The sequence below is a fragment of the Bubalus bubalis genome, chromosome 4 (genome assembly GCF_019923935.1).
Source record: "Bubalus bubalis isolate 160015118507 breed Murrah chromosome 4, NDDB_SH_1, whole genome shotgun sequence".
Lineage (NCBI taxonomy): Eukaryota > Metazoa > Chordata > Mammalia > Artiodactyla > Bovidae > Bubalus > Bubalus bubalis.
This window is the reverse complement of record NC_059160.1, coordinates 164,915,285-164,940,420: the sequence shown is the minus strand read 5'-3', so window position 1 is coordinate 164,940,420 and position 25,136 is coordinate 164,915,285. Positions and strand designations below refer to the sequence as shown.

At 39.2% G+C, this 25,136-nt stretch overlaps 1 protein-coding gene across 2 annotated transcripts in view; it reads left to right on the top strand.

The window, feature by feature from the left end:
- COG2 (component of oligomeric golgi complex 2) overlaps positions 1-25,136 on the top strand; it is a 42,521-nt gene that overhangs the window by 5,089 nt on the left and 12,296 nt on the right. For both annotated transcript variants that reach the window (XM_006065039.4, XM_006065038.4), the window contains exons 2-10: positions 4,553-4,714; positions 5,823-5,888; positions 9,814-9,894; positions 11,701-11,804; positions 13,314-13,422; positions 14,457-14,636; positions 16,298-16,422; positions 19,261-19,387; positions 23,248-23,387. In XM_006065039.4, the coding sequence (XP_006065101.2) occupies positions 4,553-4,714; positions 5,823-5,888; positions 9,814-9,894; positions 11,701-11,804; positions 13,314-13,422; positions 14,457-14,636; positions 16,298-16,422; positions 19,261-19,387; positions 23,248-23,387 (1,094 nt within the window). The remainder of the gene's footprint in view (positions 1-4,552; positions 4,715-5,822; positions 5,889-9,813; positions 9,895-11,700; positions 11,805-13,313; positions 13,423-14,456; positions 14,637-16,297; positions 16,423-19,260; positions 19,388-23,247; positions 23,388-25,136) is intronic.

The window sequence follows — 25,136 nt, the reverse complement described above, 5'->3', positions numbered from 1 at the left end:
TTGCAGCCCAGACTCCCTGGGCTCTCCCCACCCCCTGATTCACCTCTCCTCTGACCTCAGCCCCAGTGGCTTTCACACATGCTCCTGCTTTGGTCTCTTCCTCTTGACCCTCCTGCCTCTAGTCATTTTCATATCACTCTCTTCCACATCACAGCCAAACTCTTGAGTTGTTTTTACTTTCGTATATGCTGATTGGCTATTTGTATATCTTCTTTGGAGAAATATCTATTCAGATCCTTTGCTAATTTTTTAATTGGTCTATTTGTCTTTTAACTGTTGAGTTGTAAGCTTTTATACCCTGGATATTAGACCCTTGTCAGATACATGATTTGCAAATATTTTCTCCCATTCACTGGGTTGTCTTTTCACCTTTTAAATAATGTGTTTTGACACACAAGTTTTAATTTTGATTGAGTTCAGTTTATCTTTTATCTTGATGCTTTTTCTATCAATGACTGCCTAATTCAAGGTCACACAGATTTTCACCTGTTTTCTTCTTAGAGTTTTGTTGTTTTAGCTCTTCTATTTGTCTTTTAATCTATCTTGAGTTAAATTTTTGTGTATAGTGTGAGGTTGGTATCTAAATTCATTCTCTTCCATGTGGATATTTTCTAGATAATAATATCAATTGCTGGATGTTTAGTAAATCTACAGTATAAAGTGAAACTTTCTGGTAAATGAAATGTGGCAGTTATTATATGCCACTGTGAGTTTGAAGTTGTTTTCTCTCATAGCAAAAGCTGCCTGATCCAATATTCACAGATGTTCTAAGTCATTTTCTCTTGTGTAGTGCAACATTTGTTTATCCAAGAACAAATATATAAATGTCAAATTGAGCACTAATATTGCCTAATAGCATTTTTTAGAGCTCAAGTTATATGATTTAGAATGCCATCATGAAGTTCAGATCTGAACTTCATCCATTTGAAGTTCATACTTTCAAAGTAACAAGCCGAGTGCTCTGCATAGAGTCATATGGCTGGTCAGTACCAAGGCCAAGATGTCAGGCTGAGTCCTGCCCCCACATTCTTTCTGTGATTGTTGTGTAACTGTGAGTCTAAGGTGTTATCTGAGGTAGTCTCAAGAAGTAAAAGAAACAGATGCTTTTTCACTAGGTGGCTGTGAAATGATAGTTTGGTAAGAAATCTCTTATCTGACACTATTATAGCAGGTGTTTGGGTGATTAGTTAAGAAAGTCAGTTTTTATAAGTACTCTTACAGAATGGTGCATGTTGTCCTTAACATATGTGTACATTTGTTCTACATTGATGTGGCATGAAACTCTTCGCTGAAAATGTGTCTGCGAATTAGATTGTTTTGTTGTACTTTAAGTTGAATGAGAACCCTAAGGCTTTTGCAGAGAATCTGGTATAGAATCCTTCAAGATTTATGTGATCCTCCTTCCCACGGTACTACCTGGTTCATGGTCATCTCGTATATTTAATATAATTCAGCAAAAATTGGCTTATCAGTTTCTCAGTTATCAGGTCTTTGCAAAGCATCTGCCTTAGTTTTCATGAAAACAGTTATCATTTTGTACTTATATTTTGTTGGTTTATACAATATTTAATAAAATTATGTAATTTTGGTGATAAGTATAAGTGGCCTTAACAAGTTTGGGAATCATTATACCTGATACTTGATAACGAAACAGCTCAGTTAGTACCGAAGTCATAAGTAGACAGTAATTTGCTATCTATATGCCTGTGTGCCTACCAGGGGCATCAGAATGTTATAAAGGGAAATAGGGCATAATGAGTCTGTGAACAATGCTTGGAAGTTGGTTTTGAAAGATTTTGAACATCTGTTCAGTTGAATACTCAACATCCATATAAAATGTCAATACCAATTAATATGTATTATGAAAAGACATTGAAGTTATATGTAAAAGGAGAAAAATAGCTTAGAAAAGGTTCGTTAAGATTCTTTGTGTGTGTCTGTGCGTGTGTGTGTGTGAACATGGAAAAAGGTCAAGGTTTTCATTCAAGGAGGACCCTACAACACTTAGCTCCTCCCATGGACACATGAAATCAGTAGCTACACATGGCCTAGTTTCCTCCTCTGAGCAACTCCTGCACATCTGGCAAACAGCCCACATCAAAGTGGATAGGAGAGGCTGAGACACAGGCTCACCATCCACCCCACTCCCAGCATGGTGACCCACAATTGGAAGGAAGCTACTATCCCCAGCTGCTCCCTGAGAACTGAAGGGTCTGAACCCTAAGCTTGGCACCCCTCCTTTAAAGACTTTTACCTGGGAGATGAGGCCCCAAACATCTACCTTTGGGCACCTGAAAGACCCACCAGGCTCATGATCTGAGAAACAGCTTTTGAAGGGCAGCATGAACTTGGTCACCCTCCTGGGGCCTGGCACAGGGACAGCAGCTGAAAAGGGCCCAGACTTTCTGTGAAAGAGGCTTGTTTATGTTAAAGCATCAGCCTGAGGGGCCGGCCTCTAATTTAACAGTCTCTGGGGGCTTGGAGGCTGGCAGGAGCTGTCTTTGCTCTCTCTGCCTCATTCCAGCTGGACAGTATCTCCTAGAAATGAACTTGTTTACTGGTCTGGTGCCCTGATGTCTGCAGCTGCTGCCCAGAGACAACTCTAGGTCACCTGGCTTTGGTGGCCAGTGGGGCTTACACTTGGAGGCCCCCAGTGCTCACTGCACTATAATTTGAAATAGTCAAGACATGGAAGCAGGCTTGGTATCCATCGATAGATGAGTAGATAAGGAAACCATGATATACACACACCACGCACACACAGGATGTTATTCAGCCATGAAAAGGAAATAAATCTAGACTCCTCTGGTGGTACTGAAAAGGAAATTTAAAATTTTACATAACCACCTGCTCATTCTGCCTCTGTAACTCAGCTTGCTCCTTGCAAAGTCTGGATCACATAGGTCATGTAGTCTCAGAAACTGGGGACTTAAAATACTAGGAACTGGAGCTTATCTCACCACCCTTGTCCTGCTCTTTGCAATTCCCCAACCCCTGTAAACCTGCTTAATCATGCCTATCCGTGTAAAGGTCAGGCATCCCCCTCCCCATCTTGACTGCTGTTCTCGTGCGCATGAAACTGCTTAGTTTAAACCAGCCTATTTGGTTTAAATGAGCTAGTGTTGCCCACTATGGTCTGTCTATAAGAACTCTGGAACCCCTTTGTTTAGGGCTCAGAGCTTAGAGTGTCAACTGCTCGGGGCCCGCTGGCGTAATAAACGTGAGTTCTCCAACTCTGCAAGTATGGTGCTTGGTTTCTCGATTACTGGTTCTACAACAGGACAATGGCTAAGAATCTGCCTGCCAATGCAGGGGACGCGAATTTGATCCCTGGTCGGGAAGATTCAGCACGCCACAGAGCACATAAGCCTCTGAGCCGCAGCTGCTGGGCCTGTGCTCTAGTGTCCATTGCCCACACGAGAGAAACCACCTCAGTGAGAAGTCTGCAAACCGCAACGCAGAGCAGCCCTGCTCGCCACAACTAGAGAAAGCCTGCATGCAACAATGAAGATGCAGCACAACCAAAAATAGTAAATACAAATATTTTTAAAAAAGAAAGAAATCTTGCCATTTGTGGCAACGTGGATGGACCTTGAGGGCATTAACGCTACATGACATAAGTTAGGGAAAGATGATCATGATCTCACTTTTATGTGAAATCTAAAAAACAAAACAAAAATTAACTCAAAGGTACTGAGAACAGATGGGTGGTTGCCAGAGCAGGGGTTGGGGAATGGACGAAATGGGTGAGGGGTCAAATGGTACAGACTGCTGGTTAATTAGTTACATAAGTTGGGGATGCAATGTGAAGCATGGTGACTATAGTTAATAATACTGTACAGTATATTTGAAAGTTTAAGAGAGTAAATCTTAAAATTTATCATAGCAAGAAAAGGAAATTTGTAACTGTGTGATGGATGTTACCTCATCGATCCTCACAATGAAAATATTTGGGAAAAAAATTACAGGAAGTTTCAAAACACAAAATCTGAATTTGCGGCAACAAATAGTTGGCAACTATTTACATAGTATTTTCAATTATCTATATAACATTTACATTTTATTAGGTATTATGTAATCTAGAGATGATTTAAAGTGTATATAATACTGTGCCATTTTATATTAGAGACTAGGACATACTAGATTTTGGTGTCCTTGGAGGTCCTGTAAACAGGCCCCTGTGGATGCTGAGGGATGGCTTTATTTATAGGTTGAAATCATCACAGTGAACATTTGTTACTTTTAAAACTCAAGGGAAAAGCAACTATTTGTGTCTTGAGAAGAGCCTATTTAATGTGTGTAGTTAAAGACAAATGGATCCCTTTCAGGATTTAGGCAGCAGGAGAGAAGGCTGTGGGTCAGGGCCTCCCTCTTGGCACCTTGATGGTGTGCAAGCACCTTTACATCCTGTGTGTTGTAAAGTGCTTTATCCTGACAGCAGTTAACCTTTCAAATGAATAGAATGGTGCTTCTCTGTTATTCTCTCTCCTTTTATTTTTATATGTAACGTGATATTGTTGCAATAATTCTTTTTTTCTGGTTTTATTTTCAGGAAGACTTTGATGTCGATCACTTTGTGTCTGACTGTCGGAAGCGAGTCCAGCTGGAAGCACTTAGAGATGACCTGGAGCTCTACTACAAGCTGCTTAAAACAGCCATGGTTGAGCTCATCAACAAGGACTACGCAGACTTTGTCAACCTGTCAACTAACCTGGTAAACTTGAAATCCACACTTCTACCTGTCAGTGTATTTACACATGTACTGCACACTTTTTTTCTCAGTCATGTTTATTCTTAACAGCTCTGAGTCTTTTTAGAAACCTTGTAGTTATTTTTTTCCCCCAGAAATTTGAAGGGATTGCTAATCTTATTAATAAAGGAACTAAACTTTCTTCATACATATTTCTTGTTTTTAGTTTAGTTTGATTATTTTTTGAATGACTTATTAAGAAGTGGTGAAAAGTAAAGGATAGCAATACCAAGAGTGTTTGTTTTTGTTAGTTGCTAATTGATTACCATGAAATCTCACCAGTTTAGACTAATTTCCGATAGCAGATACCAACTCCTCTTAAGGAAATGTTTAATTTACTTTCAGGTACATGTGCTAGCCAGAGATAGGTTGAGAAAACATTGGCCAGTATTGATCATTAAGAAGCCTATTTTTATACATTTTATAAAAATGTAGGAATTGTTTATAAGAAGCATGTCAATTACTTGGAAAAGTTGTTTAGAAATACTTGAGTTTTCATAGTTGTGAAAGTCTTGTTCATATTTTGTTTTTAAGTCTGTTTGTCAAAAGAGGTATGGAAAATAGCCCTCTCTATGGGAATTTCAAGAAGCTTGAGAATAATGAGCCATATTTGCTTTTGGGAAATACACCACTAAGATAAATGTTCCAGTAGGATTAGAAACCCTGAAAATTTTATTTCCATCCTGTTTAATTTGGATTTTTCTGAAGGGTTGTAATAATGCTTAGGAGAGATGTAGTCCATCAGACTTTCATATCATAAACAACAGAGATAGCTATTTTTCCTGTTAGTTTTTTAAGTCATTTAAAAAATTTCATCCAAAGACAAATTGTGCATAGAAATTTTTGATTTATTATGACTTTCCTTATTTTTATAGTTCTTATATATCAACAGGTTTCTCACATTCAATGAGCAATATTTATGGCAAAGTAACGTTTTTGTTATGTAGTTACTACCAGCATATAATTGTGCAGAAAGAATAACCTAAGTCTAATACTGCTGTGATCATTAAGCACAGGCTTCACTGTTAATCCTGGCCCTGATGTGTTTGTTCCAACGTGATTTTGCCTTTAGGTTGGTATGGACAAGGCCCTCAATCAGCTTTCTGTGCCTTTGGGACAGTTACGAGAAGAGGTTCTGGTAAGTCCCCAAATGCTATGCTATGCTATGCTAAGTCACTTCAGTCGTGTCCGACTCTGTGTGACCCCATAGACGGCAGCCCACCAGGCTCCCCCGTCCCTGGGATTCTCCAGGGGTTGCCATTTCCTTCTCCAATGCGTGAAAGTGAAGTCGCATAGTCGTGTCCGACTGTTAGCGTCCCCATGGACTGCAGCCTACCAGGCTCCTCCGTCCAGTGCCCAAATAACAGTAAACAATCTACCGTGAGGCATATTACACGTGTTTGCCTTCTCCAGGAATTCTTTTATTACTCTGTTAGATTGTTGTGATTGTTGTCGTTGGTGTTTTTTAATGTTCCATGATTATAGTATAATACTTTTAAAATGTAAATGATTTGCATGTGCTGTTACAACCTAAGAAACATATTTGGTTTGAAGATGGCAAATTCTCAAGAGTAGACACTTTTAAATGTCGGGGAGAAGGAGAAGGATATTTCAAAATTTAAATTTGTTAATACCACCTTACCCATGTGTAAGTGGTCTCCAGCTTAGAACTGCCTTACTTATATTTTAAAATTTGTCATTTTACAAGTATTTTCCCAGACAATATTTTATATGTAGTTAGATTCGTGGACCAGTTTATACCAGCCATTTAACCCCTGATGTAACTGAAGGATAAAATAAATGTCATGTAATACTTAGTTTCTCTGAGAAAATCTCTCCCTTGGGAATGGAACTGTCTGCCTCTAAGCCCTGAGAACAAGGACTTCATCCGGGTGAACAGTGGAGAGGGAGTTTTGGCATCACCTCCGACAGAAAGCTGTGCCGCCCGTCCGCCTCGGCCTCCGGGCTGTGCTGGCACCTGGACCCCCAGCCCGCCTCAGCTGTGGAGACTGCACCGTCACTTCCGCGCGGGTCAGCACTGCGCCACGCCAGACCAAGTGGCCTTACGCACCTTGCCTCGAGACAGCACCTGGCACATGCAAGGCTCTCAGTAGATAGCGTAGTACAGAGGTTCTGCTTGGATAAAAGCTGTAGGAAATGCAGGACAATGGGAATGTCAGGGCTGACAAGTCCGGAGGAGGGTAGGCAAGAAAAAATTCGTAAAAGAGGTTAAGTTGTGAGCCATGCCTTGAACTAGCAGATTGTTTGAAAGTTTGTGTCTTGTTTGAATTTTACAAAGCTTATTAAAGTGCCTTTTGTTGGAATGGAAGAGAAAGAAGTTTTTGGTCTGCTGCTGGATTCCACACCAGCCTCTGCATGGCCTTCCTGCCTCCTTTTCAGGACTCCTCTTACTTCTCCCAACGTGTAGCCATGACATTTCCTGAACCCCATCCTTGATTAACCCTCCACTCTTCTCTCTGAACTCTCTCCCCTCTGCGGACCTGTTCTTGAACTTCCTCGACTGCTCTCATGCATTCAGGTTCTTGTCCTGCACTGCCAGCTGCCAGCACCACCTCCCATCCCTTACTCTTCAGCTGTCTTTATAACCATCCTTCTCCTCAGCAACCATAGACCTCACCTGCCTTTTTAATCTCAACTCAAGAAGCTTCTCTGAGATTCTAAAATCACTGAGGGATAAGACTGTTTCTATCTAATTCATCATTGTATCCTCATTGGCTGACAGTTAGTAGACATTTCATGTTTGTTGAATGAATTAATTCACTTTTTATAGAATTTTTGTGATTTGTCTGGTGGTGGTGGTTTAGTCGCTAAGTCGTGTCTTGACTCTTGCGACCCCATGGACTGTAGCCTGCCAGGCTCCTCTGTCCATGGGATTCTCCAGGCAAGAGTACTGGAGTGGGTTGCTATGTCTAGTTTATTCTAATCGTTTCTTTTATCTTTGTTTTGGCCTGATTCTTCATATTTTGTTTAATTTATTAGCTTCTGGACATGTTTCTCCACCTATGAGCTGCCTTTTCCTGGCCATTCTGTTCCTTACTCCTTGATTCGTAATATCCTTAGAACAGCATGGCATCGTGATGTATCAGTACTTAAGGATTGTTTAGTTCCTGATAGAGTCTAGTCTAAAATTCTCCTAAATCAACCCTCCACCCGTTTATTTCTACTTCTGTCCAAAACACAGCTGCTGTGCACGCGGGTGCACCCTCCAGCCCCGCCTGTGCCCTGTCAGCTGTGCCTCTACACCCTCTGTCTTCTAGCGACTCCTCCCCTCCTCCGTCGGCCTCCACAGGCTCTCCAAGTCAGACTCGAGTTCCATCCCCTGTGCCAGATTTTCCTGTTCTTTGATTCAGATGATTCTTTCTGTTCTCTGACCATGTTTGACGGTGATTGTATATGTATTGGGTTGGCCAGCAAGTTCCACTGGTTTTTAAGTAAAAATAAAAGACACAGTTTTCATTTTCACCAAGAACTTGATTGAACAGTGTATTCACAGTTTTGTTCCACTACCTTCTGCCGTTTTTCTCAGGCAGCTTCATAATTCCATCTTCCCAAAACTTTTTATATTTTTGAGCAAAGAACTGTTGCAGGTGTCTTCCAGGGAATTGAAAATTTTCCATTAAGAGAATTTTGTAAAGACCAAAATAAGTGGAAATCTGAAGGTGCAGTGTCTGGTGACTATGGTGGATGAACCAGAACTTCCCAGCCAAGCTGTAACGGTTTTTGCCTGGTCATCAAAGAAACATGGTCTTGAGTTATCCTGATGCAAGCTGATGCGTTTTCTGTTGACTAATTCCAGATGCTTTTAGTCTAGTGCTGCCTTCAGTTTGTCTAATTGGGAGCAAGAACTTGTTAGAATTAATCATTTGGTTTTCCAGAAGGAGCTCATAATAGAGAATTCCCTTCCAATCCCACCATATACACAGCATTACTTTTGGATGAAGAGCAGCCTTACGTATGATTGTGGTGGTTCATTTTGCTTGCCCCACGAGCTCTTCCATTCCACATAATTGTATAGTATCCACAGAGGATGAGATGGTTGGATGGCATCATCGACTCAATGGACATGAGTTTGAGCAAACTCTGGGAGACAGTGAAGGACAGGGAAGCCTGGCGTGCTGCAGTCCACGCGGTTGCAAAGACGGACACAGCTGAGCAACTGAAGTATAACAGCAATCCCCTTTTCTCTCTCCTGTCACAATTTGTTTTAAAAATTAAACATTTTTGTTACGTTTAAGTAGAGAATTACCTGTGGAAACATGGTCAAGAAGGTTCTTTTTTCGCTTCAGTTTTGTGGAACCCAAATATCAAAACGATTCACATAACCAAGCTGGTACAAATGGTGTTCAACAGTTGATTTGAATATTTTGAGTATGTTGGCCATCTCCTGCATGGTATAATATTGATTGTTCTCAGTTAAGGTCTCAATTTGATTGCTGTCAACTTCAACTGCTCATTTCAACCGTGGCGAAATCTATCCAGTTAGAAGTCTCCAGCACAGAACTTTGCAAGGCATTTTGACACTTCAGTCAGTCAGAGCACCTTCTCCATACACTGCATAAATCTTACTTTGCATTTCAGTTGTATTTTTACCTTTCTTGAAATAGTAAAACATAATACACAGAAAATGTTGATTTTTTTTCTCCTTTAATATTAAAATGACTACACAAAAATTCAGTATTTTTTTTTTAAATGCACACTGATATGACAGCTGTCACAGTACAGTCTTACAAAATTATTTCTAATGAAAGTAAAGACAGCCAAGCACTACTAGAGCCACCTTATGGTAAAAAGTAAAGTAACTCTTTTGCCAACCCAATATTAGTATTCTTTTGGCCATTAGTCCTCTGTGATCTTGGCTTTATACGTCATTTTGCTCTCAAATCATGAGTACCCTCAACACCAGTTGTATTTGATATTATGTATTTTTGTCAATATCTACATAATACTGGCCCAAAGATAATGAAGTTACATGGAATTTAATGTATAAGCTTCATAATGCCACAAAACAATTTGTGTAATACGTTTTCTTTATTCTTTTAAAGAGTCTTCGGTCATCTGTCAGTGAAGGAATTCGGGCGGTAGATGAACGACTGTCTAAACAAGAGGACATTAGGAAAAAAAAGGTATCCTTGAGTGTCAGACTGTTAAACCTGGGCTTATGGTAGCACCTAGGAGCTAACGGCACTTTCATGGATGCGGTGTGATGTACTCCTCTTGGTACCTTTGCAGAGAGGAGTGTGGGATCTTCCTTTCTCTTTAGGTATCAGCGTTCAGCCAGGCTCCTGAGGGGTTCAGCCAGAGCTGGGGCCCAGGTCTTCTCATTCCGTGGCTGGTTAAAGTTCTGTTAATAAGAACGATGTGCTAACTAACTGAAGAAAAAGACAAAGAACGTTGCATATCCTTCTTGTGCTTTATTAATGATAGCATTAAAAGTTTTAAATATAGATTTCTTACACTGCATGCCAGCTAAAAGCCTCATGTCTTCTCAACTCACCATATGAACCTTTTGTTTTTTTCTCCCAAAAGTGTTTCTGTGCTTATAATGTCATGTTAACTATTTGAAATAAAGCAGAATTTTAGAGGTACCCAAATGGACACAAAATTAGCATTCCTCAATTTTTTCAGAACAAGAAACCGTAATAATGGTATCAGTGAAGCATTTTACAGTTTAACAGGCATAAAACTAATTTCTCAGCACCCTTGTAAAGAAGATATTCAAATTTTAGTGATTAGGGAGCAAGTAGGCCTGTAAGGCCAACTCTTGGAATGTTGTGCTGCAGGTTGAGAGACTAGTGTGTTCCTCTCTCATTCTGCCACGTTTACTTCTTTTGCTTCCGCTTCTTAACTGTACCTCTGCATGCACTACTTTTAATTTTTAGCAGTCTTATGTTTTGATTTTATTTTCTGACTTTAATGGATATAATAATACATTATAATATTATATGTCCATTATGTATATATTATAATAATATATAATATATATTACATGTATCCATTAATATTGGATATAATAGGGTTAGAATTTGAGACAATTATCAGCTTTTGTCCAGAGATTTCAAGCATGTAGTGCCTTTCTAGAAAGGTTGTCAGCTCTGTGAGAGCAGGGACTCTGCCTGTTCCATTCCCTCGTGTCCTCCCCGTCTGGAACAATGTCTGGTGTCCAATAGGTGCTCAGTAACTATTTACGTATTTTATTTTGTCTTTTTTTTAATCAATTTTTATTGGAGTATAGTTGCTTTATATATGTTTTATGCTTTATAATGTTATAGTTTCTGCTGTACAGCAAAGTGAATCAGTTATACATACACATATATCCCCTCGTTTTCAGATTTCTTTCCCATTTAGGTTACCACAGAGCATTGAATAGAATGCCCTGTGCTGTACAGTAGGTTCTGGTAACTATTTGTTTAATGTGTGACTTTATATCTTTCTGTTCTTTTAAGGATGGGATTTTTTTATAATGCTCAACTTCTTTGATAATGTTGTGTAATAATGTCGTTAATGAGTTGATGCTTAAGCATATAATTGTGTCATATACATGTAAATAGGATAAAGGTGATCAGAAGCTACAGTTATAACATGAAAAAGGCTCATAAGAAAATAAATGTAGTACCCGTAGAGAGTTTCATTTAAGATAGGAAAAGAAAGGAATAAAAGTCTGGGAAATGAGAAAACAAGAAGTCTAGTTTTCTTCTTTTTTTAACTATAAACTTGCAGTAGAATATTGAAAATGTGCTTCTTGACACCTAAAATTAAGATTTGCATCCTTGGGAATTCAGTTTTATGTAGAAGTATTCAAAATATAGAATGCCCTACATACCCTAAGTTGACTTTTTGCTTTGTATTTCCCTGTATTTAGAATGGGAAAATAAGATGATTAAGATTAAATATCGTGATAACTTTTTTTTCCCTTAATTATTATTTTATAGATATGTGTGTTGCGGCTTATACAGGTTATTCAATCAGTTGAGAAAATTGAAAAAATCTTAAATTCTCAACATTCTAAAGAAACATCTGCACTAGAAGCAAGCAGGTAAGTATTTTCTTTACTAAATATTACATAAATTAATACTTCACATCTAGCCTAATTTTTTTTTTTTTTAGTTAAAATTCATTTCTGAAAAAGGAGAAAAGCCAAGTCTATGGTTCAGTGTTTTTGAGTGTAGCTTGTGGAAAGTGGAGGGTGTGAGATGGTAAAGTTTATAATACATGCTTATAAAGCCTTTATGGTTATGGGCCACAGTTCCAATACATCACTTCACAGGGAATCAGAGGAGTGTGCTTTTATTGCAAGAATTTTATGTTTGGAATTGCTGTATAGAAGCACTGGCAAAATTTTGTTGATCTTCAAGATATGAAATAGCTTTCCTCTTTCCTAAAGTCATTTAGACCAGAGTAATGCCCAGAGTATTGCCACTTAAGTATCTTACCCTAGCATTACATCATTAAGAAACAGGATAGGCACGTTTAGTTAACATTTGTCAACAAGAAGAAAAAAGCTTGTGAAATTAGAAAAGGATGACCATTTTCTTTGTTACATACTGCAACTGTCTTATCTTTCTAGTCTGAATTTTAAATCAGCCAGGTAGGTGAGTGACTCAGAAAATAAGTAGCTCATACCACCACCATGGGAAGCACCGTGGTGCCGTGGACAGATTTGTGCTGTATATTCCACGGGGCAGCCTGAGCCATGGAACTTCACTCCTGGGGTCATTGACAGTGGAAGGCTAATGGGCACTCCTCTGGCAGGGTTGTCAACACTGAGATGCCGTCAGCCCACACCTGGCATGTAGTAGGCCCTCAGTTCAGTTCAGTTGGTCAGTCATGTTCGACTGTTTGTGACCCCATTTGATGGGTCATCCCTTCTGACCCATCCAGGGGAGCTGTTTGTCTCCAACTGTTCCAAGTCTCTTGCCCTCAGCTGCCTTGGCAGCTCCTGCCAACTTATCCTCACTCGACATCTACCGTACCTGCCTTCCTGTTTTCTTTCCAGTTTTGTCCATTCCTACTCTTCCTTTGATAGAAATGCATCACAATGACTTTTTCTGTAATACTGTTCCTTTGTGATATTCCATGTTTAATGTAATAGATAATATGCTGTTTCTTGCTCAGAATCACCTTCGAGGACTTTTTAAAAATTCAGATCAGCAACTTTGAGTTGTAGAGGAGAGACAACCAGGGCAGTGTAATGTAAATAACAGGGTAGAGCTATAGAGGGAAGGGAAGTTCACAGTGAAGAAGGCCCTGAGCGGGAGAGCCTGGGGAGGAGATGCAAACACCCACACTGGCCTGGCCGCTCTTGCTTCTCGGCTGGGCCCTGTGGCCGGCCTGGCAGGGTCAGGGCTTGTGCTTAACTATCATAGTTTCCCGCTGTCCTAGAGCATGCTGTAGAAGCTCGTGGCACAAAGGAGGCTACAGCTTCTACCTTATAACAGGGGGCTATGGCAAAGCACAGTGAAAGCATCAGGATTGCTGATCGTGTGATGTATTCTTGGAAATTAAAAACCTTCAGGAATTAACTCTTTTTAATTGTCTCCACTAGCCCGCTTTTGACTGGACAAATTTTGGAGAGAATTGCCACAGAATTTAATCAGTTACAGTTTCATGCTGTTCAAAGCAAAGGCTTGCCTCTTTTGGACAAAATAAGACCAGTAAGTGTTGTTTTAGATTTTCACGCTTTAGTATTTAGGAATTTGCTAAATAATTTTGAGTTTACCTAGTACAGGCAGACCTTGTTTTATTGCCCTTAGATTTATGGTGTTTCACGGATGTTGCACTTCTTTTTTTAAGAAAATTGAAGGTTTATTGCAGCTCTGCTATCACCATGCTAGTACCCGTTTAACAGCACTTGCTCACTTCAAGTGCTGTGATCTCTGTATCTCATTCTGGTAGTTTTCACAGTATTTCAAACCTCCACCAGCAAAATGATTATAGCTTAGTGAAGGTTCACATGATGATTACATTTTTTAGCAGTAAAGCATTTTTTAATTAGAGTAATTAAGGTCTATATCTTGTCTTTTTTTACACATAATGCTTTGGCAAACTCAGTATCCTGTACATAGTACAGTATAAACATCGCCTTTATATCTGCTGAGAATCGCAGAAGCCCCGTAACTGGCTGTACTGGGGCAGCAGTCGCTTCGTCGTGGTCGTGGTGGCCTAGAAGCGCCTGCAGGACCGCCAGGCTGTGCCTGTGTTGTTCTGACAGTCGTTGATCTGCAGGATTTTGAAACTAGCTTTGAATTTTCTCTTTCAGTTTTTGTTTTTTAGGCTCCTGCCTCCTAAGTGTCGCACATTATAGATTTTGTGTAAAGACACAGGCATATTCTCTGAATTATAAGGGTAAAATTAATTGTAAATGTCATGTAACTTGACACACTATATGATTTAGTCAGAATTAATTTATCCAAAACTCTTGACTGGACTTTAGAATCATGATGTTTGTCAGATTCACTCTGTAGCTTAAAAGAACCTCATTCTGAAGTGATATCTAGATCCTCCTTTGATACGGCAAAGATTAACTTACAAAGAGATGTGAGGAGGAGGAGAGATTCATTGTTACTCTCCAGAAAATGTTAATATTTAATTTTACATATCTTCTGTTGGAATAAGAAATGTGTTATGTGTGTGTTTGGATCTTTAGAAATTATCACAACTGGAGCTTTTTAACCTGTCTTTCTTGCAGCGTATAGCTGGTATTACAGCCATGTTACAGCAGTCACTGGAAGGCCTCCTATTAGAAGGTCTTCAGACTTCCAGTGTCGATATTATTCGGCACTGCTTACGGACTTACGCCACAATTGACAAGACACGGGATGCAGAGGCGTTAGTTGGTCAAGTCCTCGTGAAACCATACGTAGATGAGGTTTGTGAACGGATGACTAAGGCCTTCATCCAGCAGATGTTCATAGAGCATCTGCTCTGTCTTGGATGGTTTACTGGGTGTAAGGGGTAGTTTAGAGGCCTTTCTGTAAAATTCTCAGTTACTGTAGTACCATCAGTTGTAAGAAAAGGTTGGTCCCTGGTGGTTACAACCAGCATGCAGGAGTCAGGCACCTTCTCAAGTGTTTTTTAGTGATGCTATAGCCCAGGGATCATGTTAATTTAGTGGGAGGAGGGTCTTGCCTAGGGAGAAGGAATGTATCAAAACATTTTTAGGTCAGTTTTATGGTATGTAAATTATTTGCCACTAAATTCTTAAAATGAATTTTTAACTACTGGTCTAGTGGGTAAAATGGAACAAGTAAGCAGATACCAAAACCGCAGTGTTCCTGGTAAGGGAGCCTGCTGAAACCCTGACCATGGAAAGTCTGTGCTGAAGGTTGTCTTCACAGAGATGTGGTCTAAGTCTTGAATACTGAGGAGTCTTTTAGCCAGGAAGGTGGGAGGGAGGAAATAGTCACTGATGCAGGACTTTCATAGGCAAATTAGGAGCATAATACCCTAAGTCCAGAACTTGACTATCCAGTGTCCTTCATCTACAAGGATACAGTTAAAGTTTGGAAAGTAAGCATATTCTGCCTTTGAGCAGCCAGAATATAGACTGTACCATATGAAGTTGCCAATACTCAACATTTTCTGACGCACAAAAACGGCAGCTTCATCTGGTTCAAACGATAAAAGTCACAAGCGCATCCTCGGTGTTGGCAGACTTTCCTCAGTCCGCTGTCAGCGTGGATGCTCTTTCTGTCCAGTAAGTCCACAGCCCCGTTCACCTTGACTTTGGGATGAAAGTCTCCCATTTATAAATGGGGGGAAGTTGAATCTCATTGATAAAAATGAAATGTAAGGATTAACTTCAGTAGTCCTTTCAGCTTTTGTTAGAGTTACTAAAAAAAATGATCTGTCAGTTTCCTCTCTTCCTATCCTGTTATATTTCATATCTAACTTGATAAGAATGAACAAGACAAATTACCTACATTATTTCTTTATCAGTAAGTGAAAATCGTTAATAACTTATGCCTTTGTTTTTCATTGAACTGAACCTAATGTGCTAAATTAGAGAAACATTTGATGTTTCAGTGGCATATTAAATAAACCAAGGCCACATTTTAATTTTTTTTTAATTCGTATGCTTATCTTGTCATTAACCTCTTGACTCTCAACCTTAACACAAAAGATAAAATAATAAAGTAAAATATATATTTCCATCTTTCTCTGTCTCACACCTTCCCCTGATCTAAATTATGGTAGAAGAAAAGGCCGAGGTCAGTACAGGGAGGGGCTGTTGTCATGGGAAATTGTCATTTTATTTTGTTTTCAGTCTCTGGAGGGGAGGAGGCAAATGTGCTTGGCTTTCTAGCTTCAGGCCAGTCTCTCACCCAGCCTGTGTCTCCCCTGGGTCAGAGCTGTGCTTCCAAATCCTGAAACGAGTTCTGAGTATAGCTGTTAATGTTAGAAAACATGTTAGCTGGGGAGGAGGGGGCATGAGGAAGCATACTTTTGAGGTTTTCTCTATTTTTCCTGTAATGTGTAATTCATACCTCTCTTTTAGATGCTTTTTAAAAAATGCTGTTCATTTAATAGGTGATCCTAGAGCAGATTGTTGATAGTCATCTGAGTGATCTCCAGCTCATGTATGATAAACTCTTGGAGTTCGTTCCCCATCACTGCCGCCTTCTTCGAGAGGTCACAGGAGGAGCCATCTCAAGGTAGTTTAAGCAGCTATACTTAGAACTTGCGCCTGCTGATTGCTGCTGCCTCGTTTGGGTCGGGGTCCTATGCACTCCCCTGGTGAATTGTTAGCATGGCACTGTGAGGTGGGTGTGGGTCATCGCCCCAGAAGGTCATCGTCTTAGAAGGAAACTGTAATGAGTAGGGCGGAGGTGAATGGAACATCGTTCTCAATTCACAACCCATACTTTCCCCTTTTCTATACTTTTTCCTAATTACATGTGAAATAAAAGTTGGTTTCCTTACATTATTCTAATGTTGTAATCTGTTTATAAATATCAATTCAGTTTAATTCAACAAGTTTTATATTAATTGTGGTTAAAGGCATCTTCAGTGTTCCCTCCTCTTGCCTGGTTTCCATACTTTTAGCTTTGTTTCATAAACACCTGACTGCCTTTCACCATCACCACTGGCCTGATCTGGGCTTTTGTCATAGTTTTATCCAGAATAACAGATCTGCCCACCTCCTCTCCCTACCTCCACCCTCTCCCTTCTCAGCCTTTCCCTCTGCCCTTCAGCTGTCACATTTACCCACAATTCTGATCTTTAGGCACTGCCTTCTTCCTAAGTCTTAGTGACTTCTTGTTGCTTATCGGGGAAAGTTCAGGCTTCTTGATGCGGCATACGAGGCCCTTCGCACTCTGGCCTCAGTGGCCCTTGTGTGCGGCACTCGGTGGGCTTCCCTTGCTCCGCTGGTCCCCAGCACACATTTGGCAGGCCTGTGTTTTTCCTCAGAGTCCTCTGCCTTTCCCTTTCTTTTTGTTGATTTGTCATTCTGTGTGAAGCCCCAACTCAGATGCCACTTCCTTCAAGAGACCACCTTGCATCCTGAAGTCTAGCTTTAATCCTGCTCTCTGCAGGTGATTGCATGCTGCTTTCACTTCTGTTGAGGACTAATTTCCATCTTAACAGCTTGCTCCCATCCTGCACAACCCATACTCCTCACCCTTGGCACAGTGTCTTAACAGACAGCAACTATCCAATGTTTGTGAAATGAAACACTCAGTCAGTTTGAAGCATTAGAAAGGCAAATAAAGTCCCTTCATGGAGTAAAAGTTATTTTTAGTCTTAAGATTTTTTTCTTTGAAAGGAGAAACCTGGGGAATAAATGTGCTGATTGACTGTGAAGTACCCTCTCTGTTTCCACTAGATGATTTCAGATGAAGGTTTGTTTTGCCACTTTTTAATAATCATGAAGATTTAGTTGGATTTGGGGTAAGAATTTAATAGAAGTCATCATGTGAAATTAAAGAGGCCACAGTAACGAAACAACCTATCATTAGATTTGACAAGCCTAGTCTTGGTCCTGAAATGTCAAGTTTCATGCCTCACATGTTTGTTCTTTTCCACAGTTTTCAGTGTGGCAGAACTCATGTAGAAAGCTCAGAAATTTGAGTATCTAGACTGTACCTTGGTAGGTCATCTGCCTTTGCTTCACGTCCCATCGTCTTGTTGCCCTGGACCCTCCCTTGCTCAGCATCTGCCTTTGGGTGCTCCGTATACCCGGCAACACCAGTGATGTTCAGGAGTTATTTTCCAGAGAACGTAAATTAGCTTTTCTAATTGTTGATCTTGCATATTTAAATTTTCTTTTTGAGGCTTTAATTGTATATTTAGTTTGGAAATGAGGTGATCTTGTGATTCATTGTTGCTCATATTAGTGCATTTGTATTATAAAATCTTCAATTTTGTTCTCTCTTCCTATGCCTTATTAGAGCTAGTTCTTATTGTGATTAAAAGTATATGATATGATACGTAGAATTGGCTATGTGGGACATAGGCGTCTCCTTTCCCTCATTGAATGTAAAGAAAATCACCTTAATATAGAGCATGTTAGCAATGAGCAGAGTGGGTAGGTCAGTAAGATGATGCTGCCTAAAGGTACTCACAGATCTTTAAGTTCAGAGAAGCCTACGGAGCCCACCTTTTATTTATGTGCTGTGCATTTAACACTGCTAACATAGCATAAGTTAGCATAACACTGCTAACTACCATATGCTAGTCAGTGCTAAATGCTTTACAAACCGTACACCACCCTAAATGCTTCACAAATCTTACTCCATATAATGGCCCTATGATTTTAAAGATGAGGAAACCAAAACACAGAGAAGTTAAATGACCCGAGATTTGAACTCAGGTGCTGTGGCTCCTGAGAGCATGATTTTATCTCAGTGTTCTCTCTCACCTAAGTGTGTGAATTAGAAACTCAGAATTTGGCCTTTTTGCTGACAATGCAAAATAAAACATGTGCATATGAAAACCATGAATGTTATCAGTGTTTTTGTATTGAGATTTGTAATCCAGATTTTATATGACATAGTCATACAACATTAGACCTGAAGATAATCAGAGATAGCTGAGTCACAAAGCTGTTAGTGACTGATAAGGCAGTGTGATTTACAGCGTCTCAGCGTTGAGTGGTGTTCAGGTTGAATGCAGAGATTGCTTTTCTTGTGGTATTAGATTGCTGCTTTTTCAGGGTAGTGTATAAACATGGCAGCCCATTTTAGGGGAGAAGACTGCGCCAGGGCAAGTCCGCACACTTTTCCTTTATCCTTGACCCCAGCTGTCTGCTCTGAGATAATTGTAGGAGTCAGGACACAGGGGATGTGTCAGGTTCTAGGTGAGAATGAGATCAGGAGTGAGAAGTTTGGGCCTAAAAACAAAATAATTGACAAATATAGTTGTTTTTAAAAGGTTGAAGTAAATTTTAGGCTGAGGAACTTTTATTTTAATAAAACACCACAATGGAATTTTGCTTTTTGTAAGTAGATGTTTCTGCTGTATTTGACTGAAATTTTTCTCTTATCTTACAGTGAAAAGGGCAATACTGTTCCCGGCTATGATTTTTTGGTGAATTCTGTCTGGCCAGAAATAGTACGAGGATTAGAAGAAAAATTACCGTCGCTGTTTAATCCTGGGGATCCTGATGCATTTCACCAGGTACCTTCCCCTCTGCTGTCTGGACTCTTGACGGTGTTAAGATAATCATGTCTTTTCCGCACAGTCTTGGTTCTGTGGTTTATTGAAAATCACAATCTGAGTTGCGGAGCCAGCACTTACCTTAAAAATACATACATTGTTTTATTCAAGTCATAGTCTCTGATATTTGGGGGACTAAGAATATTTTTAAGAATGTAAGGTAGAATTCAGTCGAGAAGCAATTATGACTAGATATGGATGTTTTTTATCTAAATTTTAAAAAAGATCTTAAGGACCATTAAAAACAAATCTCTACGGTTGTTTTCGATGAAAAATCAAGTTTGTAGAACTCTGCTATATCACTTTGAAGGAAAACAAGAAGTAGTAATTGGATTGTAGTATATATTAGGGTCAGTATATATTATATCCAATTACTACTTTTTGTTTTCCTTCAAAGTGATACAGCAGAATTCTACAAACTTGATTTTCATAGAAAACAACTGTAAAGAGATTTATATAATTAATATTATAATTATTAATGTAGTATAAAAATGTCCTATGTAATCTGAAAGATTAGGAGGCCTTCATATTTCTTTTTAAAAAAATAATCATGTTTTTTATTTAAAAGACTTCATGGTTGATAGATCAAAAGTAAACCCATATGTTAACTTTCTGCTTTTAAAGATGTTACGCAGTGTCCTAGAGAAGAATGAAGACTCTAGGCCAAGTGGCCTGAGTCTGTCGTGCTCTCCTGCTCAGTGCCCTGTTGCTCAGCCTCTTGGTGCCTCTCCTCTTCCTGCTCTGGATTTTGATTTTTGTTTTTTTATTTTTTTATTCAATATGACAATCTTTGTCTTATAATTAGGTAATTTATTAAATTTACAATGATCATAGTGATTGATATATTTGCGGGTTTTTTATTTCTTCCTATTTGTCCCATTTTTCTTCCTTCTTTTCCTTTCTTCTTTTTTTTTTTTTTCTTTTCCACCTTCTTTGTATTTTGCACTTTGGGGAATTTGTTTTTCTCATTTATTCTCTTTTACCCCTCTACTAATTTGGAAGTTCTGCCCTCTATTTATTTGTGTATTAAGTAACCTTAGTGGTTACTTAACAGAATTTAAAGTTACTGGTGTTCTTCAGCCTCCCAAACAGTACAGGATCTTAGATGCCAACCATGCTATTCCATAGTACATATCAGGGTCTTATTTCTGTTTTGATATTTTTATGCCCCCCAGTTGGGCATTATTTTATTGCTTTAACATGGCCATCATCCTCCTCTCAAAATTATTCCACATGTTTATCATTTCCTTTGCTTATTGTTCCTTCTTGGATGTTACACCTTTTCTCTTGGATCATTTTCCTTCCTCCTGAAATTCATCTGTTACGAATTTCTGTTGATAATAAATTTCACTTTTTTATGATAAACCCTCAGTTAATATTTGTTTGGAAATAACTTTATACCTTTTATGTTTGAAAGGTAGTTTTGCTGGAAGTGGAATTCTCTGCACTTTGAACTTTGTCACTTGAGAGTAGAAGTTGCTGTTGTTTCTTGGGAGTTACGATGGCTTTTCCCCTGGCTCCTTTTAAAATTTCCCCAGTGACTGGTGTGCTGTTTCATTACGATATATCTAGTGTGGACTTCTTTTTATTTGCTGACTTTAAGATTTGTTGGGTTTTCTGAATCTGAGGATTGGTGGTTTTTTAAATCGTTTCTATATCATTTTTATTCATTAACTCAATTGTGCTTCTGTCTCATTCCTTTATCATTTGCTTTTAGAACTCTTGATTAATTATCCTCAGTTTATCTTTCTTGTTTCCTGAATTTCCTTTTTTATTTTTCATCTCTTTGTGCTACATTCTGGGTAATTTCTTGGGACTTTTCTTCTAGTTTAAGAATCCCTTCTTCATTTGTGTCTAAATTCCTTTTCACCTGTTTCAAATTTATCATTATTTTCATTTCTAGAAGCTCTATTTGCCTCTTTTTCTAATTGTGCTTGATCGCTTTGCTTACTAATTTTTAAAGTGTAGAGAGGCAGAAGTTGGGTGTGGTGAGCCTGGGCCTAATAACTTCACAACAGGTAAGAAACCGAATTTGGAACTTTATTATCCCAGAAATACCACTTATCTGTTCTCTTGGCCCTTTTTACAATGTGTTGAACCATATAATTAAGTAATATGATTTTCAACAAGTTGTGTGACACTGAGTTTTGTGACTTTGTAAAATAGACCTTTATAAATAAATAAAGTAGGGCTTTTAAAAATAGATACCATAAGCAGAATGAAGTAATGGTCTTAAGCATTAGCAATTTAGACCCTTTACATCCCTCTTTAGAGAATCATATTGATCATGTTAGGCTCGAGATTTTTCAGCTCAGAAATGAAGCTTTCTGATGAAATGTTGACTTTAGAATTCTAAACCAATACTTAATGTTCGTGGTTACATTTCTTGCAAGAAATGCTTTCGGTTTTCAGTGTTAATGGGACATGCTTTTGAGAAGAGAGAAGTATTTTTGCATTCCTTTAACGTCCATTATATGCAGAGGTGTAGTTTTATCCCAAAAGGGATGAGTAATACTTCTCTTTGTCTCAGCTCCTCACATCTAGACCACACTTACGGAATTCAGTAAGTGTAGCTAAGAGTCCGACACGACTGAGCGACTTCACTTTCACTTTTCACTTTCATGCACTGGGGAAGGAAATGGCAACCCACTCCAGTGTTCTTGCCTGGAGAATCCCAGGGAAGGGGGAGCCTGGTGGGCTGCCGCCAGTGGGGTCGCACAGAGTCGGACACGACTGAAGTGACTTAGCAGCAGCAGCAGCAGCTCCAAACCAGCTGAAAGGAATTTAACACTATAGTAGTGTTTAAGTGAAAGTGAAAAGTGAAGTCGTTCAGTCGTGTCCGACTCTTAGCGACCCCATGGACCACAGCCTACCAGGCCCTCCATCCATGGGATTTTCCAGGCAAGAGTACTGGAGTGGGGTGCCATTGCCTTCTCCAATAGTAGCGTTTACTGTACTACAGTTTCCATGCAATCACAGACATCATATTTAGGTGATTGGTTTGGTGACCCAGAATAGAGCTTCTCTTAAGCGAGAAGTACATGGGAAATCCTGCAGTGCTCTCCCTAGAGCCTGGGGATTTAGAGCCCTTGCCAAAGGATGTGCAGCTGCAGTTTTGCACTGCTGACTGTCTGGGCTTCTGGTTCCTCTATTTCCTTGCTTTGTTTCTGAGTAAATTCTCTCTGAGCCTGAGCAGAAGAGGAAGTGTCATCTCTATGGGAGATGATAATAAAAGCAGTTAACCTAGTCATGTGGTTTTCTAGGTTAAATTAAATAATACAATTGTAAGCACTATGTCCAGATGATATATGTTAAGTGTTACCTGCTGCTCTTAGTGGTGTTGCTGGATTCCCCTTGTCAGTCTTCATGCTGTCCCATCTATAAAAATGATGTAATTACTCACATAGTTTGAGTAATTTCTTTCCTTTTTTCCCCCCACTTTCTTTCCTTTTTTAAAATGTTCTACTTCTTGAAAGGCAGTGAAAATTATACCGCTTAATCTGTGATCTCTTGTGGTTCCAGTGGACAGTTAGGGATGCCCTAGAAGATGAGTGAGAGCTGTCACTTGAAGACCACTGGACTTAGAATACCTGGGTGTCTTGATGGGCTTGCCACCTAAGACCTTGAACAAGTCATAGAACCACTTTGGGCATTACTCAGTGTGGGGATCTTCAAAGGAAGATCCTGCAAGGTGCTAATGAGATCTTAAACCTATGATTCTGTGTGTTGATCTGTATCTTGATTTCCATTTTTCAGTATATGATCCCGATTCTGGTTAGTTTACTTAAAATGAAAATTCCACCTGTTTGTTCTTATTTTAGAAATATACCATAAGTATGGATTTTGTAAGAACATTTGAACGGCAATGTGGATCACAGGCCAGTGTAAAAAGATTAAGAGCACATCCTGCCTATCACAGCTTCAATAATAAGTGGAACTTGCCTGTTTATTTTCAAATAAGGTCAGTAATTTATTCCCATCTCCTCCACCCTTCTGAAATAGAATGTGAACACCAGTTCAGATGGACTGAACTCCATCTCACAGCCCCTTCCTGGAGATCATCATATTATTCCTTGGGAAAGAACTTAAGAGCAGAAATGCACAGGAAGTATCATGATTGTCCAAGTTCTGGCTTTTATGACAAAAGGATTAAACTTTACTCTTCTGTCATTAGCAAGCTGAGAACGCTAGACTCCAAGGGAGCGAGACCAGGCCCAGCTCCATTCCCAGGTACTATGTCTCCATTCGCCACGAAGAGACAGAGAGAGCTGGTCACCTAGCAGCTCTTCCTCTCCATTTTCCTCGTTCATCACTTGCTTCAAATAGCAGACCTATCCTTCATCTGTAGTTTTGCTCATCTGTAGCATTTTTATCCTCAGAGGGAATGAGGAAAAGTATTCTTTCTTGAAATATTCTTTGTAGCTGATTCCATCCATCAATTTATAAGAATTGTAGTTATTATTTTGGCTTCCTTTATAATCTTGGTGAGTATTCTGGAAAATGGTGACACTTGCCTTCAAGACAGCATATGATCTCACCAGTGTCAGTAAGTGGTCCTGTAGACAATTTGGGACAATTTAGGATAAATTCTTAACAATGTATGTTCCCCTAGAAAAATAGATGATGATAATAGCCGTTTTTGCAGATTCTCTTGAATAAGATCACAGTAAGTTCCTCCATAGAATGGTGTTAAGTAGAGCATTTTAGTTAGAGTGGTTTTTAAAGACTTAGAAGCTTTTTGTTTAAATTGCTGGTTGCTTTCATTAATTATGACGCAGTCCTTCCCTGGAGTTCTGAGGAATAATTACAGAGAGGGAAATACATTAAATACCTTGACTTGTAATTACTTGCCGTGATTGAGGATCTATATAATCATCTTTTGATGATGAAATCAAAGCTGTCAGACTGTTAGTATGGTGCTTTTTTACATACAACACTGAGCTTTGTACTTAATCTTTCAAGGTTATATTATCATGTAGGTAAGAAATGAAGGATTTGTCTGTCTGAGATACTCATGGGAGTAATCGTTATGTGCTGATCAAGATGTAGCCAGGGCAAAAAGCCCTTTTGGTTTGTGAGAAACATTTAGAATGGTGAAGCATCATTTTATAGTGTAAGAGTGCAATAGAGAAATAATATTTAAACTTTCTGTGTCTCCTGTAGTCTACGTTTTGGGTTAGATTGCTTTAGATATCTAATAACCATCACAGCCCATACTCCTGTTTACTGCCTCCAAACGCCGCTTATCTAGTCATTTCCCCGGGCCCCATACCCCCAACACTTGGTGATCTTGCCCTGTCACGTCATTCTGCCTTCTGGAGTCGTGGGCCCTGCAGGGTGGCACAGCCTGGCCTCAGCTCATTCTCCTCTCATCATAGGTTCTCTCAAAGCTGGTAATTGAGTCTTAAACTATGCTGAAACTCAGCCAGTCCCGTGAAAGACATTTTTAATCTTCACCAGAGTTTCGCCATAAGCATGAAAAGGAATTGCTTAACTTTTCTTTGTAAATAGTTTTATTTAAAATTTATGAAATTAAAACAGTTACGTTTGAGTTATGAAGTGTGGAACCTGTTTTCAGTGCATTTGCTCTTCCACTTAAAAAGAAATTCAAGTAATACTTTATAGAACACCATTCTGTTGATTTTTGTCAGTGGTTGGGTTATTTATTCTCTGAGATAACAGAATGTTCTGCAGACATGGCTAGTGTCAA